The 20,842-nt window shown below is 37.8% G+C and overlaps 1 protein-coding gene across 2 annotated transcripts; it reads right to left on the bottom strand.

Annotated features, from left to right (window-relative positions):
- Positions 1-5,070: 5,070 nt before the first annotated feature.
- LOC139126050 (zinc finger and SCAN domain-containing protein 23-like) lies at positions 5,071-19,426 on the bottom strand. 2 transcript variants are annotated; one of them, XM_070692110.1, is made up of 3 exons: positions 19,328-19,426; positions 12,156-12,308; positions 5,071-10,690 (listed from the first exon to the last, which is right to left on the bottom strand). In XM_070692110.1, exons 2-3 carry the CDS (start codon positions 12,286-12,288, stop codon positions 9,171-9,173), a joined length of 1,653 nt encoding a protein of 550 aa, XP_070548211.1. In that variant the 5' UTR covers positions 12,289-12,308; positions 19,328-19,426; the 3' UTR covers positions 5,071-9,170. The 2 variants fall into 2 exon arrangements, with proteins under 2 accessions (XP_070548211.1, XP_070548212.1); XM_070692111.1 differs by having other exon boundaries at positions 8,903-10,690; positions 12,156-12,299; positions 19,328-19,419.
- Between the last annotated feature and the right edge of the window lie 1,416 nt (positions 19,427-20,842).

Genomic DNA, 20,842 nt, shown 5'->3' with positions numbered 1-20,842 from the left:
GCTTCAAGTTCAACCGCCATCATATACATGTATAAGACCGCGGTTTGCTGACAGTTCAGAGGACCTTAGATTTCATATCAGAAAGAAAGGAGCCATATCGAACTTCATATGATATATAAATAATATGTAACAGGTCTGACCTGAGAGCGAGCGCAGCGTAGTATATCGTCATTGATGTTTTCAGGCAATAGCATGCTAATTTCTGTGTTTGATGCATGATTCATAACTTAGCCATTGACTCGTTGAGGTTGACTTGTTGTCAATTGTTTTCTAGAATAACATTTATAGATTATTATAGCAATTTAACTCGGAAATGCCAAGTTCACTGACGAAAATTATTTAAAACTGGTAAATTATACGATTCCGATCAGTTTATTATAGCGAGCGCAGCGAGAGCGGCCGAAGGCCGCTCGCGAAGCGAGCATTAAGACTAATGCGTGTACAAGAAATTTAGAATGGAGTCTCTATATACCTACGAGTTTGAAAAGAGAGCACAGTTCCATGGAGGCGGCCATTTTGAATACTTTTTACACGGATTGCGTGAAATTAAAGATATCATCTACCTCAAAAACTACTCGACAATGTGTATTGCCGACAAAAGAATCTCTCTGTTCCAAAGAAAGTGTGAAATTTTTTTCAAAATGACTATTTTCGATCACTTTTGAAGGCCCGGATCGGTCATCACTAGGCGCCGCCATTTTGAAACAAGCCTACTCTCGTGAGAACGAACGGTCAACTCACGCGAGAATTAAAAATCGTGTGCTGAGAGCTGCCGACGGGAATATCAAGTACAAGTACGTTGTATATTTAAAACTAAAAATATTTTGAAAAAAACTCCAGCCGACCTACCTCCCTATTTTTGGAAACCATGTTATCGGAACCTTACAATTTTTTTTTGGCCTAATACATTACATTCACTTAGTTCCATAGTGGGTGAAACAGTGCACCTGATGGCAAAACATTAAAGCCATATTGTGTTATCGATAGGCAACCTACATTTGTCAGAAATAGCAGAGAGAGAGAGAGAGAGAGAGAGAGAGAGAGAGAGAGAGAGAGACCACAAGCACTATGTATTACTGAAGCAGCAACGACTTACTGACCTTTAGCATCATATTTGGCTTGTTTGAAGTTCATTTCCTGTACTCTCATAGGATTTATGTCTGTTTTCTTTTAGGTACATTCCATCTGCAGTTTACTTCGGTGCATGTTAGATTTGTCATTCCAGTCCTATTGGCGGCTTCTACTCTGAAGAGCAAAGCGGTCACGTGGCTACAAGTCTCACCAAGACTTAAATTTAGAGTGAGAAAAAAATAAAAATTACATTTAATAGTCATCTATTTTACTTTTTATTTGATATTTCGTTGCATGAGCCCACATAGCTGCTAAAGATACACTCTGGAGGATGTTAATGTGTTCAAACCACATACAACTGAGGAGAAATCGTTTTTCTCTTTGTCTGTGTTCAAATTGATGCTTACTCGAGGACAGTTTTTTGGTTTATAAATATTCTATCCATTAATTATATATCTATATTTTTCTTTTATGTATCCTTTTAATCATTTTGATTAAGAAAAACAGTTCGTATTCCCATAAGCAGTGATCAGTATGATTTCAGTGATTTTTAAACTTACCCAGCGGTACAGGTGCAATATGCAGAATGGATCGACTCGTCCATCTTTACACAAATCCAACAGTCATGTGGAGGACAGCCAACTCGTTGAGATGGTGTGCACTTTCCACGCAAAAACACATACTCCTTATCAGCAGAAGTGTCAAGGATAAAAAGTTCTTTCATCCAGTCCGCGTGAAAGTACCGAAAAGCTTTGCCCTCTTTATATTCATTTAACATTCGTTTTGTTAGGTCAATGTTTCTGCCAGGGTGATCGATCATGACGAATTGACATATGTCATTGAAATAGACAGGGGGCCACTTTTTCATGCCACCCTCTGATTCTCCTAGCCAGCCACTTTCTATGGTGAGAGGATCGGCTAGTTGATCTGTCGGTGTAGAAAGCAGAGTGAAGTACTCTTTCTGCTTTTCTTTGAGAAGTTCTAGCTGGCTCTTCAGGACTGGTAATTCCATCTCCCAGGCCGCATACGCTCTTTCAACGAGCATTACCTTAGTTCCATCTTTTTCAGTCCTCTCTTGCCAATGTACTGCTGAAGTGCGCTTACAGTCCATGTTTCAAAATCTTCTGGTGTCATGTTTGTTTGACACTGTGGCAATCGATCTTCCATGTTTGTAATCATATCTAGAAATAGAAGAGACATGTACCTATAATGGCGCACCTATACGTATGCAGGACACAATACCCTTGCTGGAAAGAGTTGGGTTCACAACCCTCTAACATTGAGAGATTTATTCGATCTCTAAATATGTCTACTTTATCAATTGCTGAGGGATCGCAACTGCTGTAGCGCCGTTCGAGGGTAACCGTACGTAAACAGGACCCGGTTCATGACTAAACCAAGAAACACTCAATCGACTCATTGTAAATCTAGGATTATGTAAATATATTATATAAAGTTCAATATGGTTCCTTTCTTTCTGATATGATATCTAAGGTCCTCTGAACTGTCAGAACCGCAGTCTTATACATGTATATGATGGCGGTTGAACTTGAAGCAGACGACAGTGCAAACTGACTTTACGCACACAGCGCAGCGCAGCGCAGTCAGTGAGAATTTCATTTTTCGCAAGGGTTAAGCAAAAATATACTGATACAGAGAGGTTCGCACGTTGTTGATGTTTCGACAATGTTGACAAATTTTCGTGTTTTGTATTTAAATGACGAAAAATCGCTTACCGTGATTTACTGCAACTTTGAATTTGCCGCAAAACGATGGCGCCACAATGGGGTAACTAGGGACGCCGCCGGCACTTTGGCACGAATGACCCCGTGACCTAAGCTTTTATTCCCATAATTCACTGTAAACATGGCCTCGCTTTGAAAGTAGTGATTCGGGTATGGTCAAGGCATAGGGGATTCGATCTCCGATGAATAGAATAGAATAGAATTGATCTATATTGAACTGTATGCCACTCTGGCATATTAGCACATACAATAAAGATTTTCAACTTCAAGTTGAACAAGTCAGACTGAAAGAGAAAAGCTTCTAAATTCACTTAGAAATAATATAAAATTTTCTCTTTTCAAAACAACAATAATAAATTTTGCTAAAGAAACAGCTGTGTTATTGTTTGTCATTATTTCAATAAATGTTTCAGTTAAACTTTGTTTCTTGTCTTTTAAACGGGGATTTGATTCTTTCTTTGTTATAGAATGGGCATAAGAGTAAACGTGTATTTCATCTTCTATTTTGTTACTCTTGCAACATGGGCAGAGACGTTTTTCTGCTCCCATTTTACGATGTCTACCTGTTTCTATGTTAAGTTGATGTGCACTTAGTCTAAATTGTGTCAGAGAAGCCCTTGTGCGTGGATTTTTCACAGCATCTAAGTAAGTTTCATAATGTTGGTGTGTTTTGAATAAGCGGTATGTCCTTGATTTATTTTTCATATTGCCCTGTTTATTATTATTAAATAAAACATTATGTATTTTGTGTCTAAAATGTTCTTCTATTTTGAAACCTATGTTTTTTAAATCTGTTTTGTCTACATATTGATTTTTCCAAATTTTTTCAAAGCCAAAGCTTGACAATAATTTATGTACTGTAAACACCCAGTTCTGAGTAGTTTCTGACTCCCTTTCATTTTGGTATGTTTCTTTTATTAAACTAGTTTCAGGACTTGAAATAATTTTCCCCCAATATTTTAACATAGAAAGTGCGATTTTAGCTTGCAATGGTAAACAACCCACTTCCAACAAGACAGCAATGTTAGTTGTTTTGCAGTGGACCTGCAGGACTGACTTCAAAAATTTTGTTTGTGTCTTTTCAACACTAGAGTTTAAGTTTAAAGCTTCTAAGTTTACCACCTGTGGACCCCAAATTTCTGTACAATAAAGTAAAATTGGCTGAATAACTGCTTCAAAGAGTTTTAAAAATGTTCGTACTGGAAGAATATTTTCTGATCTTAATAGTTGTCTGATCTTAAATTTTGCTTTAAGAGCTCTGTAACTGAGGTCATTTATTGCTAAGTTAAATTTACCATTATTTGTTAATGTTAATCCTAAGTATTTATATTTTTGAACAATTTCCAATTCTTTATCATCATAGAAAAATTTGTATTTATGTATTTTATGGCCAGATGATGACGATGATGATGATTAAACATTTAAAAATGAAGAAAAATAAAAATATATTTGGACTCAGTAAAGTTGTTGTTGTTGTTGTTATTGTTGTTGTTGTAGTTGATAGTATTTGCAGAAAAGGACAAATTATGTGCTGCAAAATTCAATACAGCCTCACTGTACACATGGAGGTAAGTTACCTCCATGCTTTACACATGCGCTCCAAATTCAATACAGCCTAACTTTTAGGCTGTACTGAATTTGGAGCGCATGTGTATATAGTATAAAGGCTGTATTGAATTTTGCAGTGCATGTGTATAGTTTGGCTGTATTGAATTTGCAGCGCATACTTTGTTCTTTTCTGCAAATACTATCAACAACAACAATAACAACGACAACAAATTTGCTGAGTCCAATATATTTTTATTTTTCTTCATTTTTAATATTTAATCATCATCATCATTGTCATCATCGGAGATCGAATCCCCTATGGTCAAAGGTTTGATGTCCTGGTAGGCCTACATGTGTTTTTGTGCAGTTTTACACACTTTTGTAGTTATTAACTTTTGGTCCCGTTTGGCCCGGTCAGGTGTCAGAGTCAACCATTTAAGGTATTTGTGGCCTCGTTCGGGTTCGTTAGCTCCGTTTTGGCTCAGTCCTTTCACAGTCGTTTGGTGGGCTATTCAGCTCTGGGACTATTCGCCCCATAGACGAGTGTACAGAAGCGAGGTATTTCTCGCTTCTGTACACTTGTCTATGGGGCGAATAGTCCCAGAGCTGAATAGCCCACCAAACGACTGTGGTCCTTTGTTCAAGTTAGGTTACACCCTCGAGAAACTGAAGGAAGTTGTACATTTTCAGCCGATTTTGATATACTGACGCTAGCTGTGGAAACGCGGCTGTCTGTTGGCTGGGTAGCGGGGATCGCTATGCGGGTCAAAGGTCAACCCCGCCATGGATATATAAGAGACGGACTTTACAGATTAAGATCGGAGGTCTATTTAGCATTTGATGGACTCTGGATCAGTAATAGTGCAATACTAAGGTCATGATTGTTTATCCCATGCGCATTTATTTATATACACATGTGTACAAGTGTAATTCTTTTTTGACCAAAAATTGCAAAAAATCGACCGAAAAATACAACAATTGAAGATTTCATCGATAGGCACCTTGGTCCCTTTAATATCAAATCTGTAAGCACTGCAGCTCTCAAGATATTTGAATAGACGGACATCCTCACAAACAGACATACAAACATACATACATACATTCATACATACAGACTGACAATGGACGGATACCCATCCCATTAGCTAAGACTTTAGTCTATAGTAGCTAAAAATGGTTTAAAAACAAACAAACTTTTACACACACAAAGTTTATTGTTTATTTGACAGACCATTCAAGAATCAGCCCAGCAACTTCTTTTCTACCTCTATTCAGGTACATATTACAAAATTTGTAAACAGATTTGTCTGCAGAAACGCAGTGAAAAAAATCGTATTCAAATAGTTTTTTCTCATGAAAACCCAAAAATCTAGTACCCCATGCCATTATACAAAACAAAGAATATAATAACTTTGGGCCTAGTGTAATACTTATTTGGTTCATCAGATAAGCAGAATGGCAAATTCTCTGTTGCTTGCAAAAACTGATGGTCCAAATCTAAGACCGCTGAAAATCATGTGGACTAATTTACATAACAATGCCTAATTTGTATATTTTTATTATGTAAGTTAAATATTTTATGTTGTCTTTCAATAACATATGAATAGAATTGCCCCCTAAAAAACAGGGGTGGTCAATCCCTCAAAATTCCCTCATTGATAATTACCCTCCTGATTTGTTCTACAATTCTATAACCATCCACACCGAGGCAAAATAGCCATAACTTTTGACAATATTTCAATTATTTTTTTCAAGTAAATCTGGTGTACTTCCTTCATGAAGTATTTTGAAACTCACTATGGTATTAGCCTTGCCAAAAAACTGATTGTGTTTAACATGCAGTATTCTTGCCGACAAATGGATACGACTGGTCATAAATGATGTCATTGTTCTCTCATTATATGCCAAAAATAAATATTTGTCTGTATTTTCAGATTACAATTATGGAAATTACCCTTGCAAGAATGACAAAAATACAACATGGAAGGTGACTGTTAGTGTAACAATGAATACTATAAGACATATGAACTGCTCAAAGTACAAACAGCAACAACAGCCATGCATACAACGCTGACAAAATTTATCTACATTGCAAGCAATAGTGTCAGATGACGCACATGTGCAATTATATTAAGTAAAAAACTGGTAACATAATCATCATTATTTTGGCGTGGAATAAAATTCAGATTATCAACAATAATATTGACCAGTAAACACATACAGGCTGTGTTGATAAATTGAACACAAGGCATTTCGATCTGATTTTAGGAGTAGAACAAGAAATTGTATTTTTCACAAAAATTGGAAAAGACATGAAAAACTACAGATGGCCAACTATAAATAAAAATCCTGTCAAGGACACTGTGCTCACATTCGTTTTGAATTGGTCCATTCAAGAAATATTTAAACCAGAAAAACATGACAAAAGCAAATCAGGTCTGCAACTTAGGTACTGGAGGTCGACTTTAGGAACATGCATATCAACTTCTATAGCAAGGGACAAGCAGATCGTACATACATAAGCAAATGTCCATAAAATCAGCCAGAGAAGGCTTGAAAAAAAGAAAAGATGGAAGAGAGGAGAATAAATAATGTACAACGGATCAGGTAAAAAAAATAATACTAATTAATCAATCTTCTAGACCCCCTGGATATTAAAAGTTCCACCCCTGGTATTGACAATGTTTACATTTACAGCTATAATGGCCAGGAAGTGGTAAAATATGTTAACTAACTATTTACAACCTTGGGGATTTTGTAATTAATGCTATAAGTGCTGTCATTCGAAATGTAAACAGCACTTAAGATAGTAAAATGCCTTCAAATGTGGGGGTGATTATGACATTGACAATTATCCTGGGTCCAAATTTCTTATCATGGAAAAGTTGCCAACATTGGCCCTTAATGAAAAACTTAACCTCAGCTTTGTTTCCTGGATCAAATTTTACTACAAACTGATGCCAAATATGACAAAATTATATTCACAGCCTTCAAAATTGTTTCAAAACATATCCTTGGTTGATATGGGTCATTTAAGGTCACAGACTGAGAAATTACCTGAACTATACAAATTTGGGGGTGTCCCAGTGGAAAACATTCAGCAATATGCATTATATTGGACTACTCTGTTGTTTCTGTGAAGATTCCAATGCACATATGCACTGCATACAGTGTTTTTTGCTTTATTTGCATGAGGGCGCCATACTACATTTGGGCAAACGTTTGTTATTTTATCTTGCTTTAAATTGCACATGCAGTCCCAGTGACAGTTTATTCTACCTGTATAAACACCCTTCAATGAGCACATTTCAATGAACTTGTTTTAGTTTGGAAGTAAATCACAAAAATAATGCAAAAAAGATACAGCTATCGGGCTTTTAAAGAAAAACTTTTTTAAAGATTTTTAAAGATTCTTTTGACCAAATATGACAAAATTACCCCAAAATGGTAATTTTGCCAATTTTGTAGTAATTTCAACAAATTAGAAGGGTAGCACCCTTGCAAACATCCAACCTAAAATTTGAAAGCAATTGGGCCAACGCTTTCAGGGAAGAATAATTTTTACTTAAAATGAGGAAAATAAGGAAAAAATTCATCAATAATACAAAATACAAGATATCTTCATGATATACATAAAATTGTGTAAGGTCCACCTAAGGTACTTGTGTACTAATTTTCACGCAATCAAAAGAGCAGTTCTGAGTCAGTAATTTTTTGCCATTTCCACATTTTTACAGCTCCTTTGCATAATTTGGTCAATACAACTTCATTTAAACAAAATCCCATCTATAGCCCTTGATGCATCCACACACCAAATACCAAGCTAACAAGTGCAGCAGTTCACAAGATTTTGATGTTGAAGGATATACTATACGTACATACATATATACATGTACACACATACATAAAGATACCACTGACTTCAGCTTATACGATAACCTCACATTGGTATACCAAATGTGAGCTAAAAACTACTAAATATTTGGGCAAACAAATCAAAAGCATCAAATAGATAAAATTCGAAATAGATAAAATTCAAAATTCTTGTGAAGACTTTTTCTGGCAAAAGAATCTGACTACATTCTGTGTCAAAAACATGTTTTCAGACGTAAAAGTTCAGACTCATTGCCATGGTTTCACACTTCTTGCTGACTGTCAAAACTGATAGGAGTGCTATGTTTATTTTCAATGTGTTTCTTCACATTCCATTTTCCGGCGAAAGTTCTCCGGCAAAACTTACACTGGTATTTAGGATTACTTGCGTGAACATGCATGTGCCTCAATAATGTCCTCTTTGCAGAGAATCGTTTGCTGCAAACTGCACATGGAAACTCCTTGCTTGGGTTTGGATTTCTGATGTATGGTTTGCGTTCTCTTTTTGGTATTTTTGGTCCGTGTTTCTTTTCAATTGGTATTTTTGGTCTGTGTTTTTTTTCAATTGGTATTTTTGGTCTGTGTTTTTTTTCAATATGCTTTAGCAACTGCCAGTTGTAAGCAAATTTCTCTGCACACATATGGCACAAATGCCCTCAGGTTGTTGTGTTTAATTTTCTTGTGTTTCCTCAAAGAACTTGAATGCTGAAACCCCTTTTCACAGATGTTGCAGCGATGGGGCTTCTCCCCTACAATGTGAGTCATCATATGATTTTTCAAGTCGTATGAAGATTTGAACGCTTTCTCACAAGTTTCACATGGGAATGGCCTCTCACCCGTGTGTTTCATCTTATGGATTTGCAAACTCTTTTTCTGTTGGAAGAAGAGACCACAATCTCACACTGAAAATCCTTCTTGCCAGTGTGCAGACGTTCATGTCGCCGCAGGACGTTTTTGAAGCGGAAACTCTTTCCGCAATACTCGCATGTAAATGGTTTTTCTCCGGTATGAATTCGCATGTGCACAGGTGAGGGTCCCTTTATCTTTGAAAGAATTTCCACACTGCTCGCAACTGAAAGGTCGTTCACCTGTGTGTATCCTCTCGTGAACAATGAGGAAATATTTTGTTTTTATTCCCTTTCCGCAAAACCTACAGATGTGACGACTTTCCTTTTTGTGAGCATTCAGGTGCAAAGCCATACCTTCTGCAGATGTGAGCACCTTTCCGCAAATCTCACAATCTTTCACTGACTTGCGTTTTGTTCTTGTTTTCAATTTACACTTTTCCCCATGTTTGACGTATTCAACGTTGTCGCTACACACAGTCAAACACCTGTGGCATTGGAGATTATGCCTTGTATGAGTTTTTAAGTGGCTGGTAAAATGACATTTCCTGTTAAAAGTTCTCCCACACTTGTCACAAGAGAACTCTCCGTCACTCTTTCTCATTCTCCTTTTTCTTAGTAAGGGTTGATTTTCTGTAACATTTCCCGCTTTCTCTCTGGCATTTGCTTTCTTGCGTGCATCTCTTTCCTTTCTGGACTCTTGTTTAGTATCTTGTTCATCTGTAGCAACAATGTCTGGGTTATTTACTCCGCAAGACTTGACAGATGTCTGTCTCTTATCAGAAATACTTGCTGCCTTCCTTCTTCGTTTCTTCCCATTCTTCATTTTCTTTACCAGAACTTTCCCAATTGTCTCTGCCTGCACTAATCCCTCTTCTCCTTCTCCATCTCCACTGTCAGAAGTGCACTTTCTGTCCTGTGTGATAGGTGTTTCATTGCTTATAACTTTGACTGAGTTCTCGCTTTTATCATTTTTCTGGTTCACTTTGTTTCTGTACAACAGAGGAAACGAGTCTGGGCCACTGTCTTGTATAACATTAACCTCAACTTTGCATTCTCTCGGTGTCTTTTCACCACTCTTTCCTTTTTCAGTGCCAGCATTAATTTTTACCTCAGAGCATGGGCTGCTTACTTTGTGAGAAGCGCCCTCTACGGGAATTGTATGTCCAGTGCCGCCACCGCTTTCTTCCAATGGCAGATAGCTATGTTGTTCATGATTAGCACCCTCTACAGAGTTTGTATGTTCAGTGTGACCACTGCGCTTTATCTCAGGCAGACAACAGTGTTGTTCATGAGTAGTGCCCTCTTTGGGGGTCATTAGGGCATGTTGCATCTCTCCATGAGACATCTCGTGCTGATGGACAGACACTCCAGGTGCTGATTTGACTGCTACATCCCTACAGTTAGTGGTGGTTTGCTGCTCAGAGGCATCTGTCACAGTTTCCTTTTCAGTTAGCCCAGACCCACATGCAACATGCCTACCGTCAGAGCCATGAGACTCCACCACATTGTTGGCATCTTCATTCACTTGGCTAGTTGATCCTGCATTTGTTGCCTGTATGGCACTATTGACTTCTGAAGAACCTTTGACCTTGTCAGTCAGCAAAGCTGAAAAGAGTTAAATGTGGGAGATATCTGTGAGTTATGAGTATGCAACCTACGGAATGACAGTTTGCAGATGCAATAATGTTTGCATAGACTGTAGTTATGTAACCAAGTATCGCAGTGCATGTGTCATCATCTGCTACTGACATAAATTTAGATCACTTTTGTCTTTTTGAGCCAATTTATAATAATGTAAGAATATTATTAGATCTCTTTACATATTATTTTTAAAACAGTGATCATTACAGCAATAGATATTATTGTACATCAACTAACAATTTTTAATTAAGGTAGATTGCGTCTCAAACTTTTCTCAAAGAATCTTGAAACCAATCTCTTTCAAAATCAAGAATAACAATCGGGGTCACCACCTAAATTTAGGTACTAGAGAAAAATTTACCAATATTTGAAATTCAAAATGGCCACCGTCTCTGTATTAAGTCTATGGAGAAAATAATTTCTTTTATTTCGAAAAACTACGGTGGTGAAAATAGTTACTGGAGAGAGGGCTTTAAAATTAGCCCACAACTACAAGTAGTGTCAAAAACAAATTGTAAAAGTTGGAGAGTCAAAATATCTGTCCATGAGGCACATTATACCTTAATACATGTAGAATTTTTTGCATAAGTTACTTGTTACAGAGTTCGTTAATATATTATTTGGCAACGTACACTAGCATATACAGCGTTGGAAACTACCGCCCGTCCTCCTGTCCGAGACGGGTAACTTTTCAGTCAGACGGGAGGAAAATTGTACTTCCACGTCCGTATGTCGGGCTCTCAATAGTAGCCAATACGGCATACCCAGTAATCTCATCGATCAGCTGCTTCTAGATGTTGTGTAAAATAAACGAAATGTAGTATACCAATACGTCCGACTTCGACGCGCTTATTCTACTGAAACTGTGCAACTGTGTGATGCTGGAACGCAATGCAAGCAAGACATGTAAACACGGGTAAACAGAAAGTCGCTCATACTAGTAAATCTCACACTTAGCGAGATTTGCGCGATATCAGCCAGTGCACATGCGTCCTCCAGCACAAGTACAGGTACAAGTACGGCACGGGTTTGCGTTACGTAAACACAATGTTGAGTCGATTCCTTGGCATAGAACCTCCCCAAAAGAAAAATAAAGACACCGGTGAAAGTAAGAAGGAAGCCAACAATGCATACGATAGGACGAAACGGAAAAAGAAAGTCGTCACGTCTTGGAAGACAGAGTTTGCTTGGCTGATCACTGATGATACCAAACTTTACTGTAAGGTATGCAGAGCGATCTACAGTCCAATGTCAAATAATTCAGGACAGGCAACTTTCTGGCAGGACAGGCAAGTTTTGAAAGTTACCAGTCCTGATGTCTGGCAAATATTTTGGCCAGTTTCAAACACTGGAATATATGCAATAAACCCAAACAGGGTGTTAAATATAAGGTCACGTAGGGGTCACCAGTGTGATAAATTTTACTCACCTTGACAAAGAGGACAGAAACCGCCAACAGATAAACATGAGTAACATCTGCCATGACCACAAACATCAACTATTTGTTTTGAAGCTTTTTGATATGATTCATTACAAGATGGGCATCTTTCCTTATCATCCATTTTGTTGATATCTGTGAAAACTGGAATAAGATAGATACATCTATAAATATACACAATGATGTAGACTCAAAATAATTTGGGTAATTTACACTTCAAAAGTGAAAGACTTAATACCCAAAAGCAAACTCTCATAACATTCTCTTTCAAAATCAAGAATAAAGATTGGGGGGTCACCATGCAAATTTTAGTACTAGAAACAAATTACCCATTATATTACCATGCCCTGCCCGTCACCTTTTGATTGGTAGAGCTGAACCACGTGACTGACCACAAATACACAGTAATGGTCTGTTTACATGCCCGTGAATATGAATAATAAGATTAACAACTCATAGTATCGTAACTTTACAGCTCAAACGTAAATCATAATCAATCACAAAATAAAATGGAGCACTTGTAGGTCAAGTTGAGATACTTTTTTCTGAAAACATCTCCGGGTTTGCCAATTTTTTACAGCACGCATGACAGTGCGTTGCGTATTGCTCAGTTTCTGGGGCCCAGTTGTCGTTCGCTCCTGTAATTTTCGGAAATTTTGACGGTTTTCTTGGGTTCGCTGATAATAACATGGAAATGACAGACTCCGCTCTGACCATTAATGTTTATTTGTGGGCGCGGGCTCGAGAAAAGCCAAATTAACGGGCGAGGCTTGCCGAGCTTTTTGGCTTTCCTCTCGCCCTTGCCCACAAATAAACGTTAATGGTCAGCGCGTTGCCCGTTATTTCTATAATATTTACCAATATTTGAAATAAAAAATGGCTGCCATTCCTGTATTATCTGTATAGGAGAAAATAACATTCACATTTTTTCACACATCAAACCTATAAAACTTTATTTAATTCATAAGCTTCAAGACAAGGCCCCACAAACTGGTTGGCCAAATATTGTAAAAGTGTGAGACTGAATTTCTATCCCCAAAGTGCATTCTACCTCAAGTAATTACATTAGCTGTACTTTGTGATAATAATTGTTTTGTTCTAAATATATCTATTATTCTGCCAAAAGTATGTTGACATAAATAACATTAGCCTGTCAACTATAAAATTGTGTTGACATAATTAGCTTGTAGCAACTTCAAAACCTCCCCTTTATACGTTTCTCCTTGTAAATTTTCTTTTGGAGAAAAACTGTCAATAAATGAATATCCTGAAATTAAATATTTAAAGGGACATAAGCTGTAACTTGTGGCAAGTTTTTCAGTATTCTGCTTCTGTATATCAACTACCATGCCTGACCCTAATCCGTTTGTCATGTTGAAATTTCAAGTATTCTTTTTGTCAACACAGCTTGTATGTGTGTAGTGATCATTGTTTATTGTTTACAATTTAATTCTAGTCTGGACTTGAATACAATTTTCGACAATAACGATGGAGATTATACTCATATAGGTTGTGTTGAGATCCTAAATACTTGGCATTAAATTAGTTTAGGGATTCAGTGCAGAAAGTGTAGGGAAACCACAAAATGAAAGTTCTGAAAAAATACTATAGCCAAAAGATACAGCTTGTGGAACTTTAAATACAATTATGACCGAACAGTGTGTTCTGTGATTTTAGGCCATTTATAGTTAAAGAACATTCTTTCTTTGCCGTCATTGGATTTTTGAAAACCTACCAGCCAGCCAGCCTGAGCCAGGGAAAGCAAACACAGACAAAAACACAATGTACTGACATAAGATCCATTTTTGTTTGGTTTCCTTTGGAAAAAAAATATTTATATTTGTAATAGTGTTAACAATGTCTTAGTTTTTTAAATTTTCTCTACAAACCAACCAGCACACGGACAGCAATCAAAGAATTTTATTTAAAACACCTTAGGCCAAAGTAATTAAATTCTTTGTTTTGCGTCCACTCTAAATGAGAAAAGGTATGCGTCTAAGCGGTTGAAAACACACACCAAGAAAATTAACACAATGTAATTTGATTGCAGCAAATAAAAAATTGTAACAAATTTTAGTTCAGAAAAGCTAAGCGGTCATGTCCTAAAATTTCCTATTCAAATACACTGTGTGTGTTTTTCATGGAAACCTTAAAAACCTACGCGGGTGGGGACGCAAAACAAAGAATTTAATTACTTTGGCCTTATTTAAAATAGCGTCAATGATATGACACTGTGCTCCTCAGTGCATTTAGCGGTAGGGATGCAAGGAGAGAGGTTTGGAGAATGTTGCTGAGAAAGCTGCCAAGGAAAGGTTGAAACGTGAAACTGTAATAAAACCTATTATTTTTTAGCAGTGAGCGTCTAGCTTGGTAAACGTGCCATCTCGTACAAGAAGGCAAAAAACATAATTTTCACGTCCATCAAACTTGGAATTTGCATAGATCAACAATATCATGCAAATTGATTGATTTGCAATATTTTGTACGTTCCTTGTTACCAAATTCTGACCCGATTGAATTATACAAGGAAAACATGCACGCATGACTAGACAATGTGAACTGTGTATTGCATGCACTACATCTGCTGTGATGATGGATTGCCAGATAACCACACTGCATCAAAGAACTGTAAGTTTACCAAGAAAATATAATTCCAAACAAAATGTCGTGTCAATGATAGCCTTGACTTTCTTTGGATATTGAATGGACACATTTATTAAAGACGTCACTTTAGCTTGTCCATGACACTGAATTGATTTTTGCGGAAACTTGATCTCCCCAGCCAAGTACACATGCTAACTCATAACGGGTGGACTGCTATGATCACAATATTGTTTTGGAATATTCCGATACAAAATTAAAATATTGTGGTTAGTATCTCACATTGACTATAAAGTTGCAAATGTTTCTTTCGGTGTCGAAATATGTTAGAACAGTGTGTCACAAATCAACACACCAAACAGCGATGTTCATGTAAAAACAACCTGCTTGATTTCAATGGACTTTCTGGTTGCCTATTGCACTGGTATGCCTGTGTTTCCTCTGGCATCTGAAAATTCTTAGTAAATTTACTATTCAGTCTCAAAAGTTTAAGTAAATTTCAAAATTTGGTTAGTAAACTGGGAATTTACGAAGTGAGACATTGTACAAGCAAACAAGCAACTTATATTTTGTATGGACTACACTGAATGATGGTACAAACACAAATTAATACTTCATTTAATAACACCTTTATTGTCATCCTTCGATCAAATCTCAGGTTCAAACACAGCTTTCACAAGTTTCAGACAAATCTTCAAATGTGCACTGTCTCTAGCTGAAGCAAGAGAGCAGTTGCCACTCTCCTTGATTTGGGCATGTTTCAACACTAACTGTTGTCTTTTGTGACAGAGTAGCAACCTATATAACTTCTCCCCTTTTGCACCATTCATATATTATGACATGTCGTTCTCTGTATGCTAATGCCACAGAAGAGTTATCTGAAAGAGAAATTAAATCTGATTTTAGCAAACAATATAACATGAAAAGTAGACATGACATGTCAAAATAAACTTTATCAATTCAAGTCAACAGTCTTGAAAATATGAGACATAGAAATACAAATGCAAACCTTGTACAGATGAATTATCAAACTCATTAAAATTATCAGTTATAGAAAGTGCCAGTCTTGTCCAACACTCTTACGAACATTCAGTAGTAATAAGTGAACATTTACAGCGGCCATAAACAGTGATAAGTAGATATGCCAAGCCAAAAATACTGTATTTACTATTACGAAATATAAATGACTGCAGAATTTTCATGTAAATTCACTGACATGGCCAAAGTATGGCACAAATTATAAATAAAATTTTGATTGACTTTGCCAGTCCCCGGCCCAAAAATGATTTCGTGTTCTTATTGCTACTCTCTCATACTCTGATTTACAATGCACTTGCCATAGTGTCACTTATCTCATGAAATACCTCTCGGTAGTTGTGTTAGTTCAAAAATGGTGTTCACGTTACACAGTCTCATTACATAGTTCACTAAATGTCTCAGATACCTTTGATGAGTGACCTATTTGAGCCGCTTGATTTTCAAAGTCATCTCGCTGCTGACATGTACACTGTACAGTATGTATACAAGTACTACTATGTGTACTAACCTTTATGTTCAGTTCAAGGACTTTTTCAATCTTCTTGGGGCTTCTTTGTGTCTGTTATCTTGTTTTCTAAGCTATCTACTTTCTTTCATCTCTCGTCTTACTTGCTATAAACATTTATAGTCCGTCTATGTTTGGAAAATTTGAACAGAAAATGACCAGCCGATCCTTACGTCCTGATGCTTGACAGCCATGATAAAACTCACAGAGATATAGCAATTTTGTTTGGGCATTTTCTATTGGCCAAAATACTTCTAGAAATTAACTTCCATCCAATCAAATATGATGTTACGAAACAATGGCAATTTTCTATCGTGGCTGAGACTAGGGGGTCTCATATGGTTCCTTTACATGTGAAAAGCTTACAGACTGAGGTTTCTTGCACGATTGATTGGGCTGATGAAATTGGAAGCTGAAATTTTCGCTCTTAATTTTACGAATTGGCTTTAAAAAAAATAATAAATCCACTCAAAAATTCGTATTTTTGCCATATTTGAAACCCATGAGGAACGTAATTCATTCTCCCCTGCACAGTAAAAACAAGATCGGAACAACTAGAATGTACGTCCTACTGAGCACAGTCCCTCTTCACAACAATCACAAGATCAATAGTTTTCACATGTCCACCATTCTCGTAATTTACAGAGACAGGAAAAACCAAATTGATCGAGCCTGGACGTTCTTACGTAAATGCGTTATTCTCTATTGCATTTTCATGCAAGCCAATACACTCACACGTATGCTCAAACTTCCTAATTTTAATGTCATTTCATATACACAATCAAAGAGGGTCGTGACACAACACGATCCCCACAACACAATCTCTTCGTGCGTGGTACCAGATACGTTTACGTAACACTGTGATCACGTGGTGTGACATAATAGTTTTATGGAAGCTGTTGACGGAAGTGACGTCGATTTTGCCTCTCCCAACTCTATAAGCTTCCTCAGTTACGTAACTTCGTCACTAAAAATATGCGCAGTCAAACATATAAGGTGTAGGGCCTCTTGGCATGGCTTCCAGTTTTTGAAATCACAACTAGGCATAAATTCCAAAGCTAATAAGACAGTAATCTGGCAGGCTCTTCTTACTCTAAAACAAACAATTTACATGGCTGACTCCACAAGGGAATGTCAACAGTCCGGGTCAGCTCCAAAATTGGAGCGCTATACCATAATATTTTCCCCCTCTCATTAGCCAATCAGCGGCCAGCGCGCCATCAGTAAAAATTGTATTTCCTGGCAACCTCCACATGCGTCCTTCGTTACGTACGCCATACTGTGTCGAACTCCCGCGCCGTATTCTGTCATAATGTCGAACAGTTGTGTGGCCACTCTGTCAAAACACAATTTCAAAATCGCGTACCAGTTTTATTCTGGCTAAGACAACCAAATCCCATATATCGCTGTGATTCCTAGACTCTGGCTTGAAGTCCTGCGAAATATAAATCGTGTACCTACACAGATCGTTCAGAATACCCCATTTGTGTCGGAGATGACAGCGATACAAATTCTACCGTATGGGGAACAGTTGTGTGGCCACTCTGTCAACACATTTTCAAAATCGCGTACCATTTTTAGTCTGCGTTTGACAACTACAAAACAGGTATCGTTCTAAAGCTCTGACATTGCTCTTCTTTCTTGCAAAATGTTATACGCGTACCTACACAAATAACCTTTATAACAGTATTTCTAATAGAGATGACGAACATCCACAAAATGATTCTCGGTACTTGAGCGAAATCGATAAACTTGGGGTAGAAATGAATCGTCAATATTTCGAATATTTGTTCACTAATCGGACTCCTTGTTGGACATGACCTTCTGCAGAACACGTAGATTATGTTGACTGTCGAAATTCGTCGAAATTCACAAGACAGTGGCTTAATAAGCGGCCCAAAACTGCCGATCACACTTGGTGGGTAATTTGTGACACACCGCTAGCGTGACCCGTACTTTATTAATGATGTAATCTGGTCGATGATTGGCTGAATGCCGGAATACATTATCATAATGAGTCTCCAATTTTGGAGCTGACCCGGACTGGTCAAGGGTCCGGTGTCTCCTCTTTGTTTTAAAAGCAGTCCCTCCACAGTGGAGGGATTGTGTTTAAAGCAGTGCATTTTCACAACAAAGGAATACACGCATGTTATTCATTGGTGGTGGTTTTTTCACCTCCATGGTCTTTCAAAGCTGTGGAGAACACTGGGAGTGGGAAGTTTCCGAGGAATCTTACTAGAGTATGTATTATATAGATCGAATCAAACTTTCGAACAAAATTGAGCAAGAAAGTGATATTCTAGGGCCATGGTCGAATAAACGATGGCAGTATTAAAGGGCGAATAAACAAGACTGCAAAATTACCACAGACAGTACCTCCCCCCCTCCCTTGCATTCTACTGTTTATTTTACATTTTAACGCGCCGTTTGTTTGCTGGGCTGGCGAGCTAGTACGGTACCTTTCGCCGTCTAGTCTTCATGCACTAGTCCACAGGCTCTCCTTAGCTGGGTACTCTGCTAAGAAGGTCGATTTTCGGCTCGATCTGTCCATGGAGGTAGGGTCTCTGCTACCTCCATGATCTGTCAATCCCGTGAAGATCGAGCACGCGCGCGGGATCGATAGATGGCAGATCGTCCATGTAGCCCTATCGATCGGTCTACTTGGCAGACTACCCAGCTAAAGGAGCGCCTGTGTCTCTGATATCCCTGTGCATCCGGATCCGTACGCTTGTGTAAATACACATTTCACGCTTCTTTCAAACGTTAAGACACGGAGATAGTGTCTACCTATAGCACTCAATGTATCAGACTTGCGTGAAATAGTTAAATGTACGCTGATGATAAATATTTATGGATGGCACCAACCATACAGACTGGCATCTTCGAAATTAAAATTTGCACGAAGGACACAGCTAACGGACGGCGTGGTTGTTTGTGTGACGTGGTAATACGCTTCGCCGATGCCAAGAGTCCCTCGAATTGATTCTGATGAGATCGCCTGTTGATGAACAAAGCTTACCGTCTGAATTGTTGGCTAGCCTCCGCTCTGCATATATGACCTGAATATTGGTTGAAGAGGGTCAGCCTCCGCGAAAACAGGGTCAGCTGTAGATCAAGATGCTGAAAATAGAATCGGTTTCGGATTGGGTTTCGGATTGGGTCTCGGGTTCGAGATACTGCAGTACTTCAGTACTGAAGGAAGCAAGTTCAGCCGATTTTGATGCCCTGACGCATGCTCAGATAAATTCTTCTCTTCAAAAACACTGAAGAACGTGTTTTTACTTGAGTGCCTGTCTGCATGTGTACTATATACGTACGATACGATAACTTTATTGCCATTATTTACATGGTGCATTACAATAGCTACTGACTTGCTGTTGTCACATAAAAACAACACCACATCAAATATAACTCAAACGGACAAAATATCTCATGATTACAAGAGGTTCGAAATAAATACAATGCAATAAAATAAAAATATTTTACAGCATAAATTGCGTGCTTTATATTTACAATAAAACGGTCAAAAATGTCTTTTTCATACCAATTTGTGCCACCTATTAGAGTGCAGTATACAAATCGCAAGAGGGCGTTAGTTTTATGTTTGTAAAATTTTAGGTTTTCGAATTTCCTGTCGGAGAAACAGGTTTTTACGAATACAATTTGACACAAGTTGCTGCAAAATTTGCAGGCTCTTCTCATTTTAGGGTTTATGGTACAACGGAAACTCTGAGGTGACAGTTTGTCAAGCTCTAAGAACTTTTGTTACAGGTTTGTAACATTTGGACCCGCCAAATTGCATCTGTGATGAAGTACACTTACGTGCACTTGAGGTCGATTGCGTAATGTATAGAAATAACAGAAAACTTCAAAGCACTTTAATTTGAAATTGAAAGGAAGTGTCGAGCAAGAATTTCGACAAGTACAAAAATATTTATACCTTGAACAAGATGCTTCGCAGAACCCTGCTGAATGAAATAGTCCCCGATTTATGGTTTGTTTGAGCTTTGTGTGCTCGCAAAGTGATTCTTTTTCACCCTGGAGTGCGGCGACAAAACATTATGGGACGCCACACTGTTTGATTGACAATCTTGTGAGACGAAATTGCAATTTGTGAACAACTCACAGACCTTGTTGTTGATGAACTTCCCCCATGTGGTATAAAATTGAGACAATATTCGGAAAGGGCCAATCATGGCGCAAGTTTTAGAGAAGACAATCAACCCGAGGGATATGGGAGGGCTTTATTTTTAAAATATCATCCAATGATAGTTTGGATTTCATTGATGCCAAGTCACAACTTTGAACAAAGCGAGAGCCCGGGGATGTCCGGCCTCGACAATATTTACCCAGAGACCGGCGTTGGCGTTGATAGATCATACCATGTAAAGTTTTCTTGTTACTATCTCGCATTTTTTTTTTGCGGATATTTTGTAAATCACACATTTCCAATCGCGTAAATAATAAGCTTAGGCTCCATTAGCTGCCCTTCTGCGTGTCCATAATGACATCATGCTTGCTCTCAATGACAAAA

Source organism: Ptychodera flava, assembly GCF_041260155.1.
Source record: "Ptychodera flava strain L36383 chromosome 3 unlocalized genomic scaffold, AS_Pfla_20210202 Scaffold_26__1_contigs__length_13983176_pilon, whole genome shotgun sequence".
Classification (NCBI taxonomy): Eukaryota; Metazoa; Hemichordata; class Enteropneusta; family Ptychoderidae; genus Ptychodera; species Ptychodera flava.
The sequence above is the reverse complement of the archived record's forward strand: the minus strand, read 5'-3'. Positions and strand labels throughout refer to the sequence as shown.